General features: G+C 42.0%; 1 protein-coding gene across 1 annotated transcript; it reads left to right on the top strand.

Moving 5' to 3' along the window:
- The first annotated feature begins 290 nt into the window (after positions 1-290).
- Positions 291-10789, top strand: LOC148427955 (CDK5 and ABL1 enzyme substrate 2-like). The gene is made up of 9 exons (XM_088408864.1): positions 291-814; positions 2827-2919; positions 4393-4470; positions 4598-4694; positions 6886-7054; positions 7815-7912; positions 8830-8936; positions 9014-9218; positions 9911-10789. The coding sequence occupies exons 1-9, from the start codon at positions 339-341 to the stop codon at positions 10049-10051; spliced, it is 1464 nt and encodes a 487-aa protein (XP_088264990.1). The 5' UTR covers positions 291-338; the 3' UTR covers positions 10052-10789.
- The last annotated feature ends 2398 nt before the right edge of the window (positions 10790-13187 follow it).

The raw sequence follows: 13187 nt of genomic DNA, 5'->3' as shown, positions 1-13187 counted from the left end.
GCACAAACATATTGAGCATCACATAAACATAAAAATTAAATACAATGAATCAACATTTTCAGCGCGTACCCGGATATTTACGAGTACGCAAAAAAATGACAGGCAGGCGTTCACCGGGGCGAAAACTGCTTTGCGAATACACAACCAATCAACAACAAGAATAAAGATTGTATACGTTACACGTAATTTTTTATCCAATCAGCTACGAGAATCATGGCGAGTGCTTGCCAATGACCTAAAGCAAAAGGCGCGGCTAACTTTGTGGTACCGCCCATTTCTCCCATCTCCTTTGCCACTTGCTAACGACAGTCGGACACCAGCAGCGTCTCCTCCTAGGAATGGCAACGGCTCTGTATAGCCTTCAGTCCATTGGCAGCAGCAGTAAACCGGCCCTTACGCACCGGGAGCAGCGAAAGAAAACCCGAGATTCCAAAAGGAGACAGGCGGCCGTGCTGTTCCTCAGCAACATCTCGCTCGACGGACGGCCTTCGTGTCGGTTGAACCGCGAAAATGCTGCTCGAAAAGCCGCCGAGTCGTCTCGGTCCCCGGAGAGCGAGAGTCAAGAGCCGGGGTCTCGGGTGGCGGAGCCCGCTCCGTCGGCCGGTAGCTCATCTAGTTTTCCCGGAGTCTTCGGGGCGTCGCTCAGATCTGCCGGGGCCAACGAGGTGTTTTTGGAGGGCGGCGGTGCAGCCGAGAACCCGGACACCCCGCTGTCTCCTTTGACCGGCGGTCAACAGTCGTGCGTCTCCCGTGGTCGCTCGACCACCGCTGTGAGCCCTCTGGCCGCCGGGCAGTCTCAGGACTCTCGACCCAGGTCGGTGCCGCGTCGCGGGACCGTGACATTTCCTGGTTGTGTGGTGAATAGTGGCACTTTTCGATGTCACGAATACATGTTCGAAATAGCTGCTTCTTTTTTTAGTCAGAGGTGGCACACGTACTAACATGGAGTATTCGTACTCAAATACAGATACTTGTGCAAAGACGACTTGTGAAAGTGGAAGTACTGATTCAATTCGGGTACTCAAAAAGTGACGATGAAATGACAAACGACTAAATGTACTCATTTAAGGCCCCAGGGCAAACCTAGTCATGGGATTTTCACATCCGCGCCCTTCTTAGATTTTGAATAGTTTATTGATTGCACATGTCCAACCGCCGGATACTCTTTATCCCTCCTGATGATATTATGAAGCACGTAAATCATCTCAGCACTTCTGCTGTTTTCATTGCTTCGTGATTCAATTCAATTTGCTTGTTTGAATGCTTTTATATGCACGTTTGTATTGTGACAGATGACCTCCAGTCTAGTAGTGTTCTAAAAAATGACTTAGCAGAAGAAACACCTCCAAATTGTCCCATAAGCAATCCATTAATAAAGTGCTAACAGATCAAATTGGGGTAAGCGGCAAATGAGCAAACATTTCCAGGAGCTATGTTGAAATATAATCAAGTTTTACCCCAATTTGACGGTGTTTTTCACAGAGAGAGAGAGACAGCACAAATGCTATAGAGGTTTTTTGCATCAAATTTTCAAGACCTTTTTCGGAAAGACTCGACAAGTCGTTACACCTCTTGATGACGAAAAGCGTCACACACTTCTGTCAACTCGACTTCATCTCTACTGCATCCTACTTGACATGAACAGCAGACAAGGCCGTCTGGTCAATGTGGAAAAGGTTGGAACTAGTTTCAAGGTGTACCATGCTTTTTAACTTATGGTTTGCTCTCGTAGATGCAAGCGGCTAGTGTGCCAAATGACCTTTCCCCTTGTTGAAAATGTCGTACCTTTTGGAATGTTTTGCTTAACACATGCTTTCATAAATTGGTACCGTGAAAATACAATACTTATACACTTGTGACAAAGTAGAGAGCACAAGTACATAGATACATTTTCAATTGCAGGCAGTAGAATTTAAATAAAATAATGTCAGAAAAATAAATAAAAGTGTACCTACAGAGATCCCGAATTGAGGTCATGATGGGTAAAACAAGCAATATTGTAAAGTTTGATCAATATCTGGCGATTCAATTTTTATGCCCTAGTAATGAATTTGCCAAAACGGTTAACCCCAAATCACCCCAGTTACGGTGGAGGACGGTGCCATTTTGGGAATGGATGTGACGCCAAGTGGTTGACTGGGCCGTTCCTTGCCCCTCCCAGATCGTTCTTGTCATTGCTAAAATGGAGTACTTGCATCGGAGAGAGGTCAAGGCCAATATGGAGGCTGCTCCTTTGATCACGTGCAAAAGACTCAAGTGGAGTGCTTTTGTTGCAATCAATACAAACTTACAGTGGATAAAATCAAAGAAAATTGACTAAAATTTAAAGGGACATACGTCGCCCACAAACCATCGTTCAAACTCGCTTTTTCCCCGAGTGTCCCTTATGCATGTTATGCAGCCACCTTTCTTTGACGAGTTTACGTTCTGAAATAATAGGTTTAGGCACACAAAGGTATTGCTTGTCTGTTGGCCTTATTTTGGGGGCACCCATATACTTAGCATTGCGGCATTATTACATTTTCATAGGCTAGAATCCTTTGCGAGCTGATGCTGCCTGTCACAGCCATTAGTCATCAAGACTTGCCTATCAACAACTGAGCCAGAGCCAAGAAGAAGCAAATATGGCTGCCGCCATGGCGTCTCTGACAAAAAGCTTCCGAAGGTTTTTATAACTTGCTCCAATGAAGCCGGTGTAACCAAAAATACGATGGGAAGCCATATTTCCCGATCAAGCATATATATTTTTCCTCCCTAGCTACCAAGGCACACTAAGTGCACATACTTTCCACCGCTGCTCTTGAACCCATATGCATGATCTCACAGGTTGAGGAATGTCTCTGGTTCTCCTGGACCCAAGGTACCAAAGAAGGTTCACTTCATCAAGAGCATGAGGCAGTATGATACCAGGGGATGCAGGTGAGGCATATACATTTACTGCACATACAATTCAGAACGGAAATCTTTCAGCTTCAGTGCAATGAACAGAAACATTTGCTGTTTTGGTTGTTTTGGCATTCCTTGTTGTCACCCACCGGTGTTCTAATATGCTGTTGATCGTAATTGCTCCTTGGGAATCATTTAAAGAGCCTCGAGAAGTTCGGTGAGTCACGGTGCGTGTTGCGCACTGTAACTTAACCCCCTGCAGCTATAAGGCCATCCTGAAATATCCCCAAATTACATCCCACACAAGTGTGGGGTTTATCAATTACTCTGCAGCCATATCGCATTGTTTGTTATGTTTTGTTGAGCCCTTTTCCCCATTTCAACTCATATTCATATCATACACAAATTCATATCATACCGTAGGTGTGTTGTTTTTCTGTTGGCATGTGCTAAGCACATGGTTTTGATGTGCTTATGTTCTCGGCCGTTGTTGAAGGAAAGCTGTTAGGCTGGCCTCCCCACAACCAAGAATGCCCTTTATGGAATTGTTGTTAGTTTGAAAGAGCCTTCCATTGGGTGGCATTGAAGTGCAGTTTGAATTTCAAATTCATGACGCAGCGGTAGACTAGGAAGGGTTTAGATTTGTGCTGAACTTAGTCTGCGGCAAATAACGGGATAGGGATTGAAAAGAAAAAAAGAAGGATAAATTCAGCGTTTCCAAACATTTATTTTTGTCCTCAGACAGTAGACATATTTTACATCAAAGAATGTCACAAAAAAGATCAACTCTAGCATGATTATCTCAACTCAGTTTATTAAGAAATTCAGTTTTTTTATATTGTAATACAGTGTCTATCAAAGGTCTCTATGCTAACAGTGTTCAAATACGACAGTGAAATAATTTCTAATCTTTTTGTACCATTTATGTCTCCTATAATACTTTATTGATTTATTTATTTTATTTTTTACCCTTCTGTTAAGGGTAGTAAAATGAAACACATGCAATGATGTGGTTGCATAAGTGTGCAAGTCATAAAGATGACTCCTAAACTTTTTCCATCATTAATATCCCCTATAATCTGTACAACTCATTTGATTTATTTTTTAGCTTTCCGCTGACTGTAGTAAAATTACACAAGTTCGATAATGTGGTTGCACAAGTTTACACGTCAGCATACAGTAGAACTGGGGAGTGGCTCTGTTCATCATTAGCCACACATATTGAAATCCATGCTACCGTAAGGCTCGGACGTCTTCCGTATGTTGGATTTCGGTCTGAATTTGACTCGTGCGCGTTAGACTTGATTTAGTCCAGAAATACCCTTTGAAAAGCAGATTGAGTTTTGCTCATTCAACGGGTTCCAAATTTAGTCCAAAAATAGTTGTTGAAAAGTATCTCCAGTCCCAGCAGCCAACTCAGCTGTCACCATGACAAAATGTCATGGACGGTAGCTCGTGGACTGACGCGCCCATCTGTTGTGTGCCTGTACTTGCTGTGTTCTGCAGGATCATGCTGATTTGTTCCAGGCGGTCGTTATACGCCGCTTTCTCAGTGCTGCCCTATGGAGAGATTGCTCAGCTCAGGTACACGTGAAACCACCATCATGCATCCCGCCACCTTTTTTCTGTTTGTCGTCATTCACACGCCGAGGGAATGTGCGCAGCCTGTATGGGTGAAGAAACGTCACATGTGAAGTGTCTGTGTGAACAGTGATGCTAAGCTGGAGACACAGAGAAGACAGTCCTCTGTGGCGGTGGTTGACCTGCTCCCTTCGCTGGAGGGCGTGGAACTGGGCGCAAGTGACAAAGTAAGCGTGCGGGCATGCTTAACGAGAGAAGTGACAACATGCTGTCGAGTCCCAGTGACGTGAAAATAAGCACGTCTTGTAATGGCACGCGACAGAGAAGAATGCTTCTAACCCTCGATCAGTGCCACAAATTAGAATTCTCATAAGTTGTTTGCCAATGATGAGAATATTGGTCAAATGTGGGGTTTTTGTTTGTTTTTTTGGTAGCTTGCACACTTGATTAGCTGTCTTCATATCAAGTCAATTGAGCACTGTAGTGATGAACTGTGATCATTTGATGGCAGTGTTGCTCACGCTAACAGTGGCAACAACCGGAGCCACGCGGTTGAAGGGAGTGGGAGGGGAGACCACATCGGACGAGCCGCCGGCCGCCGGCTCCAGCATATAAAGAGCGTGCGCCATACTTTAAAATATTCTACGTCATTTGACGAAGGGTCCAATGGCGAGACAGAGATGTCGGATGAGTGGATTCCGATAGAGATCCACTGGTATCGGTAGATATTGATCCCCAGAATCTTCTATGAAACCGCAGAGCCAAAAGCAAAGTGATTTCTCTGAAGCGCACCTGCGAATGAGGCGAACGAAGTGGCTGTGCAAATTTTGCAAGGTCCGCTTATATCCAGGACAAAGCGGCACACGTTATCACCAAAGATCAAGTATTGGGTTTAAAAAATACACATACCTTGTAAATAGCCAAGAGTGCATAAATATGTTGTCAAATGTGAACATGTTGCCGTTTACATTCTTACACACCATTAGTAGCACCCGTGAAGTTAATGTACATAAAGTGGAATATCTTCAGAAAAAAAGGAGTCAAGTGAAACATTTAAATTCCATAGGGAGCTTGTTTTTGACACACAGGGCCAAATCCTGAACAGCAATTTTCAACAAACGGTGTAGGAAAAAAGAGAAAACATTCAAACACGCCGTGTCACTGGAATTGGCATCCTTTCCTGTAAATGAGTACTTAATCACATTGTGACTTACCATTGATAAATCCCAAATGCAAAAACACCTCTGATAAACAGTCCGTGCCCAGGTCACACGAATCGGCTCATTTCAATGTTTTACTGGAATGATCGTGGAATACGATTTCAATATGCCGCCCAATAAACCAAATGGTGCTTTATGGGCTAAGGCTAAGGAAGACACCTTTGCGGCGGCAAAGGCATTCTCTGCCGAGGAAAACAAAACACATTCCTTGTGGGAAAATGGGATAAAGCAACAATTGAGCTTTTTGTTTACAGATGGTGCAAAAAACAACATCCATCAGAGCTGTCAAACTCATTTTTGTCGCGGGCCATCATGTAGCGAGAACTTCCTTCATTGGGCCGATATGTTGAGGAAACCAAGTCGATTTTAAATTGTCTCATGGTATTATCACTGTACACAACAAATTGATGGCTTAGTTGTTTTGAAATCAGAAGTAAAGCAGCCTATTTGTTCATTTATTGTTTACGTTACCGTCACAGGACAAACCAAAAAATCTTGACTTTATTTTTCATTATACACGACAAGCTAAAGTTTTGGAACGAGAGTTTAGGAAGGGTCATGGAAACGTACATGATTTGCTTTCGCGGCCCACATAAAATGACGTGGCGGGCCGGATTTGGCTCCCGGGCCTTGAGTCTGACACCTGTGTTCTAGAGCGATGATTCTCAAATGGTGAGGCGATGTTAGGGGATGACTCCAGGGATAAGGATTTGCTTTTGCCATGTGAACTATAATTGTGATTAAAGAATAAGGATTGGCACTCCTCAGGCACCCTGATGCACTTTTGTTGTTTTTCTCTTAAGACAAACCTTTCACCTGTATAAATGCTGTAAAAAAGTAGTTCACAGTTGTTGAAAGTTGGTTTTTATTGCTTTTTCCTTTTGTCAAATGTTAAAAAGCGTACAGTTTTACGTATACTCATACAATTTTAAAATCAAACCAGTATATAGTCCTGATCTCAAGATTCGTTGGTTGGATAACCAATGTTCCATTAAAAGGCTCATCAGTTATTGTTTTATTGTGGGCAACGGGCCACTCAAGCCGTACGCCCAAGTAAGTGCAATACAATCATAAAACTGAAATAACCTCATTCTTTGTATATTTTCAGCAATTACTTTCCAAATGTGTAATGTACAGCATTGAGAAGAAAATGGTGATTTTACGTCCCAGTCTTACAATGGGCTTTCTTTCTTCTTAGACCATTTCATATGCCCAGTTCCTTTATCCAACCAACGCCTTGGTGAGACAAAGGAGCGGCAGCGCACCGGAAAGCTGCGCCGCTCACACCCCGCCGACTCGTGTCCGCGCCAACGGGCCCAGGACCTTCACCCTTGCGCGCCTTAGCAGCACAGTGGCACAAGAACCATGTATGTACAATGAGCACTTGCGCCGCATCATTCCATCCAATGCAGGAGCTGTATCAAAAAGTTCCGCCTTCACGTAGGTCATCGTGTGTACGCATCATGTCACAATCCGGGATGTACTGCTTGAGTGGAAAGCTATTGAAAATCGGAGCAAGAAAGCCTGCTTACATGAGGGAATCTTGGGAGAAAAAAAAAAAAAAAAAAGCCCGCTGCCTCAATATGAGGCTGTGTAGATGTACAGCACTGCAAACTACAACCACAACAGTAAATGTGAATGAAGCATGTGATCTTTGGAAAGGCTCATTTTACGTGGGTACTCCTGGAAAAATTAATTGATCAAGATTAGATTATCAAGTCAAAGTTGCCTTTAACAAGTTCATATAAAAGATTAAACCGACATATTTTATTGAGGCTTCACGCTCAAATGGACATATCTCAAGCAGTTCTCTCCCTGTTGTAACTTTGCTGATGAAGGTTTTCAGCTTATTGAAACCATAAACCCAGAAAATGACCATACTGTGAAAAGCGTCTTTTTTTTCTTTTTTTTTTAGATTCAGACGTTCAAAGGAATAAAATTGAATCTTAATGTTTTGCATTTTGTTTCTTTAATATGTCAAATTCACCTTTTTAAAGTTGCATTGCAGAAAAACAACCTTTTCAGGATATTTTGGCTATCAGCGTGTGCAAGCGTTGTTGTGGCCGCTTGCTATATAACTCCTTTTCACATGGAACAAGCTACTAATGTCCCACATTTTCCTCTCAGGTGCTGAAGAGGTGGCCGAGTATGACCCCAACCTGCTCAGTGACCCTCAGTGGCCCTGTGGAAGACACAAGAGGGTTCTGACGTTTGCATCTTATGTGGTGAGTGTTTTGGGGAATAAAACGCTTGTGAGAAATGTGTCCGTGTTTTTGCGACAAAGGTGTGCTCAGAAGATAATCTTCTGCTATGGCTGTACGTGCTCCACACAAACACTTTTTTGTTTTGTGCAATGTACATACGCACGCACGCACGCACACACACACACACACAAACAAACAGCGACTGAGCTTGCTTCATACACTCAGTGTTGCTCTGCAGTTTTGGGGAACTGATAAAAGTATTATTTCAAGTATACGGTACAAATAAGATATGATAATATGAACTTTATTGTGCCCAATAAATAAAGGCATGACAGAGCTGCCTCCTGTTTCGAATTGTCTTGTTTTTTTGGTTGGGCGAATTTCCCGATGTGACCTGAACTCATTCCGATCAGAGCGTGTGTTATGAAACATGACATCATGGGCCAGATTTGCATCAGGCTGCTTCGAACGGTAGCACCTGTGACGTAAGCGTCGCTAGTTAAGCTACGCGGATGCGAGCAGACTAGTCCGAAGTGGACTGAACGGCTGCACGTGGCTCCAGAGCTAATCGTTTTTGTTTTAGACCTTGAAGTCACATCTTAACATGGCAAGAGGAGCTGGGGAAAAAAAAAAGATTTTAAATTGCAGTCGCAATATGCGGGGTCGTTTCTTTCCAAAATTGCTCAGTGTATTCTAGCAGTAAAATTGAATGTAGCCTGACTTACAACATTTATGTTCGATGCTCCTATTTAAAATACAGTCAAAGTGGAAGAAAACTTGTTCAAAGAAATAAATTTTTTTCCCCGAAAAAAAAAAAAAAAAAAAAAACCCTCAGCGTGTCATGCTTTTTATTCAGTGAAATGAATGTGTGAGGAAATCGAGACACTATCATCACTATTCCAGCGCATTTAATTTTGGGTACATTTCTTCCTTTGCAGACAACAGTGATCGAGTATGTTAAACCATCGGACCTGAAGAAGGACATGAACGAGACCTTCAAGGAGAAGTTCCCTCACATCCTGCTCACCCTCAGCAAGATCCGAAGGTGAGAACGCTTTTCTTGGAAACTTCCTAGTCAGGCACGCCGTTAAAAAACGAAGCCTCCCACTTTTGCTCTTTCAGCCTGAAGAGGGAGATGCGGGCCGTGAGCGAGGAGTGCGGCCTCCAGCCGGTCACCACGGCGATGGCCTTTGTTTACTTTGAGAAGCTGGTGCTGCAGGGGCGCCTCAACAAGCCCAACAGGAAGCTGGTGGCGGCAGCGTGCGTGCTGTTGGCTGCTAAGATCAGCAGTGACTTGAGGAAGCACGAAGTCAAGCAGCTCATTGACGTGAGGACGCTGCAGCGTGACCGTCATGACCCCCCCCCCCCCCCCCCCCCCTTCCTTTATGTATCAATTAGCCTCTTAGCGTAATGGCCCAACTAATGAACCGACAAATTATCATAAAAAAACAAAAAAAAAACAACATTCTCATGAATGAAATAAAATGAACGAAAACAAACTACAGTACGTACATCCTAAACTAGAACTATAATCATAACCAAAGCGTTCTTTGTGTGTGTCGTTAACAACGTACAGGGGCGTAGCCAGAAAATGTTCTTTAAGCTTTCCCTCAATGAACGGTGCCGTGCGCTCTCAGGGCTTCACCGAATACAACAATTGTATTTCACTGCGTCAATTCAAATGTAAATACGCAGCATTACGAATCACTGGCCCTTGTCAAATTGTCAATGTAAAATTAGCAGAAGAATCAGATCTCAAAAATGTCCTCTTTCTTTTCCTCTGTCACGTAGCTTCGCCCCTGACGTCACATGAGCTTCGCCCCTGACGTCACAGGGGGGCGGGGCCATCCCTTGATTCAAAAACAGGACATTTGAAATTGACAGTGCGGTAAATGCCCAAAACGTAAATGAATTGCGATTCTATTCCCGGTTCGGCCCAGGTCCAGGATGCATTAGTCCTCCCCTTGAAAAAACGGGAGTAAAGAAGCACCAAACACACGGCTTGCTTTCTCCCGACAGAAACTGGAGGAGCGTTTCCGCATCAACAGACGGGAGTTGGTTCTTCTGGAGTTCCCCGTGCTGGTGGCTTTGGAGATGGGACTCTACCTGCCCGACAGCAAGGTCATGCCGCATTACCGCCGACTGGTGCAGCAGGGATAGACGGCACGGAGACCGACGCGTTGGAGCAGCGCCTTTGGCCTTTGGGTTTGCTTTCTTTGGAGTTGTAAGGCCTGGGACATTTGTCATGCGGAGGCCCTTTCAGCATCCATTCCTTGAAAATCAGCTCAAGATCCATGTGCTAGTAAACTAGTGCCACCGGGGGGGGGACCTTCATCTTGATACAGTATCATCATGGAAAGCTTGAATGGCTTTCCATACGTTTGTGGAATTTGCACCTCAATGACCTTACTAGCGGTTTTCGCTTTGTTTTTTGTTTTGTTTTTTTGAACATGCCTTTGAACCCACTGTGACACTGACAGTTGAAATCTTTTGATTAGACAAGGAACTGTAGATTGTGAAACGCGTGGAATTCTTTCCTGTATTTCATGGCAGCTCTGTGTAATGTGTTTACGATATTGTGCGTGTTGTGCACAAAGCCCTAGTGTGCATCACTAACACGTTTGATTTCTCAGGAATTGTGCTTTGTGACATCTTTAGTTGTCATATCAAAGTAAAACGGGTGGCAATGTGTGTTGTCACATGTGGATGAGCAAGAATTAAAGTGCCTACAAGTGGAGGTGGCGATGGTTCTGTTTGCTGTCGTGCTGTAAATGTTGTAGTCCAAAGAAATGTTTGTGTTGTGAAACCTCTGGAATTGTCTCAACTACTACAAATGTTACTGAGTGTTGGTGGTCAATCAAAGTTTTGTCTACTGTGATTAAACTATATTTAAATGCAGCTTTTTTGAGCTGGTTCATTTTTGACCGACTTCTTAGTGAATATCAATGAAAGATTCTCAACTTTCTCAGGCACAAATTCAAATTGAGTACTTTTTCTGAGTTTAACTCTCATTTCATTGTCAAATATGCAACAACCTGCCTGGAAAGGGCGAAACACATACCTCACATACCTCTTTTTGTACTGTCTTGCATCAGTGCCCACATGGAAAAATTATTAATTCATCAATTGCTTTTTTCAATTTAATCATCAATTTTTTGAATTCAACTCTTCTCTACAAAAAAATGGACATGTCAAATCAGTAGTGCAGAAAATACAAATTTTTATTCGACTGTTGTATTGTGTGGGGGATACATGAGTTTTTAATGCCCTATACTTGCTCTGTTTTATATATATATATATATATATATATATATATATATATATATATATATATATATATATATATATATATATATAAAACAGAGCAAGTATAGGGCATTAAAAACTCATGTATCCCCCACACAATACAACAGTCGAATAAAAATTTGTATTTTCTGCACTACTGATTTGACATATATATATATATATATATATATATATATATATATATATATATATATATATATATATATATATATATATATATATATATATATGGGGCTGCACAATTAATCGGATTTTTATCGTGATCATGATATTGGCTGCCATAATCCTCAGTGATATTAACATTTAAAATGTCAAAAATTTGGGAGGAAGCTTTGTAGAATGTGAGCAGACTTTCTGTGAATGCTCGTCATTGTCTGATTCAATAAGTCATACACAGGCTACATTACTCAAGGAAAAAGATTCACAATTTTTGTTTGAGTGCTTTCCCATATGCAAAAAATGTATGTTACAAAACAAAAACTTACTGCATAGTTTTGCTCTCTGTCTAAAACTTCAAAATTTTGGGGCTGACATTTTCTCATTTTTATCGGGTGTCCCAGATGTGCAGATTGCTCCAAATCCAACACTGATCATTTTTGGGACTTCAAATGAGGCGAAGACGCTAAGGCCTGCGCAAAAATGCTTATTGTGGTATGAATTGATCATTGCAAAGAAACTTCTATTGTAGCAATGGAAGGGTAAGGGTGTTCCAGCATTGCAAAAGTGGATCGCAGAGCTCACAAACGCACCCCACCTTGAGAAAATTAGATATGCAATTGGGGGTAATCTGAATGAGTTTGGACTCATTCGGCATCCGTTTCTCTAATATCTTGAGCTCTCAGTTTTATGTGAGTCTGGCTTCGATGTCGTCGGTTGTGTGTCGTTTTTCATTCATTTATTTTATTTTTCCCTTTTCCTGTTCTTTTTTCCCAGGGACATTGATTACAAAAAGTGACAACTAATGCGTGTCACTTTCAACTGTATTATGGTAATTGTTATGATTACAATTCATTTGTATATCATTTGTATATAAATCCATGTCTTGTATGTTTGTTTGTTTGTTTTTATTAATGCATGTGTGTGCTTGCTTGTTGTATTCAATAAAAATATGAGGGAAAAAAGAAAAACAACTTTTAAAATGTCAAGCACTTTTTTGATTACAAGTCAAATCAAGCACTTTGCCATCCTGCCACTAGGAGGAGTGGTTTCCCACGTTTGCATGACAAAAACATCTGCTTTTCTCTCCCGAACATAAATATTTACTATTCTACATTCATTATTTAAATGACGTAGTTTCTCACTTTTTCAAAAATCCAATTGGCGAAAAATTTGAATAAATTCTGTTTGACATGACCGAAAATGACATTTTGATTGCCTAGTAGGCTTATTTTCTCACTAGTTTGCACTCCGAAAGCTAGCCGTGTAGCCCCGTGTGCCAACTTTTTGCCATGTCTTGTAAATTTTTGATTTACTTTTGTTTTAGTTTATCCATATCAAGCCTTGAAGCCTTGTTTATATACTGCATGTTAAAAAAAAAGTCAATAGACATTAGTAATCGTGTTTTCAATATTGACCACAATAATCGGGATTATTACGGTGCCCCAACAAAAGGGGTTGCGCAACACCCACAGGATGTTTTTGCGAAATCAGCAAGCCTACAGGAGCTTCGTCTGATCAACCTCAAATAATGTTGGGCATTTCTGGTGTTTTTCCCCGACACAAATGTTCAACCTTGGCTTCAAAATATTCCCAAAACACACTTGAGATCTCCCAACGCTTGTGGTAAAAATGTTCCGGTCCAGCCAACGTTTGAAATACCAGCCAGTGCTAGCACAAAACCCCTGAGAGTTATGCTCCTCAGTAAACAAGTCAGGTAAACTTAAAAAAAAAAAAAAAAAAATCACACTTTTTCATGGTAATCCTTAGGCACCTTAAATGGTGGCAGAATGCGGCGCGCATACACACACACCATTATAGCAGCACACAGATC

The sequence above is a fragment of the Hippichthys cyanospilos genome, chromosome 2 (assembly GCF_059441005.1).
Source record: "Hippichthys cyanospilos isolate Australia breed blue-spotted pipefish chromosome 2, RoL_Hcya_1.0, whole genome shotgun sequence".
Classification (NCBI taxonomy): Eukaryota; Metazoa; Chordata; class Actinopteri; order Syngnathiformes; family Syngnathidae; genus Hippichthys; species Hippichthys cyanospilos.
Note: the sequence above shows the minus strand (reverse complement) of the source record. Positions and strands in the feature narration are given on the sequence as shown.

Excerpts from the sequence above, each read along its gene's own strand:
- LOC148427955 (XM_088408864.1), top strand. The coding sequence starts at position 339 with ATGGCAACGGCTCTGTATAGCCTTCAGTCCATTGGCAGCAGCAGTAAA. Across the intron at positions 815-2,826 it reads TCTCAGGACTCTCGACCCAG|GTTGAGGAATGTCTCTGGTT; the intron begins GTCGGTGCCGCG and ends ATGATCTCACAG. Across the intron at positions 7,913-8,829 it reads TGACGTTTGCATCTTATGTG|ACAACAGTGATCGAGTATGT; the intron begins GTGAGTGTTTTG and ends CTTCCTTTGCAG.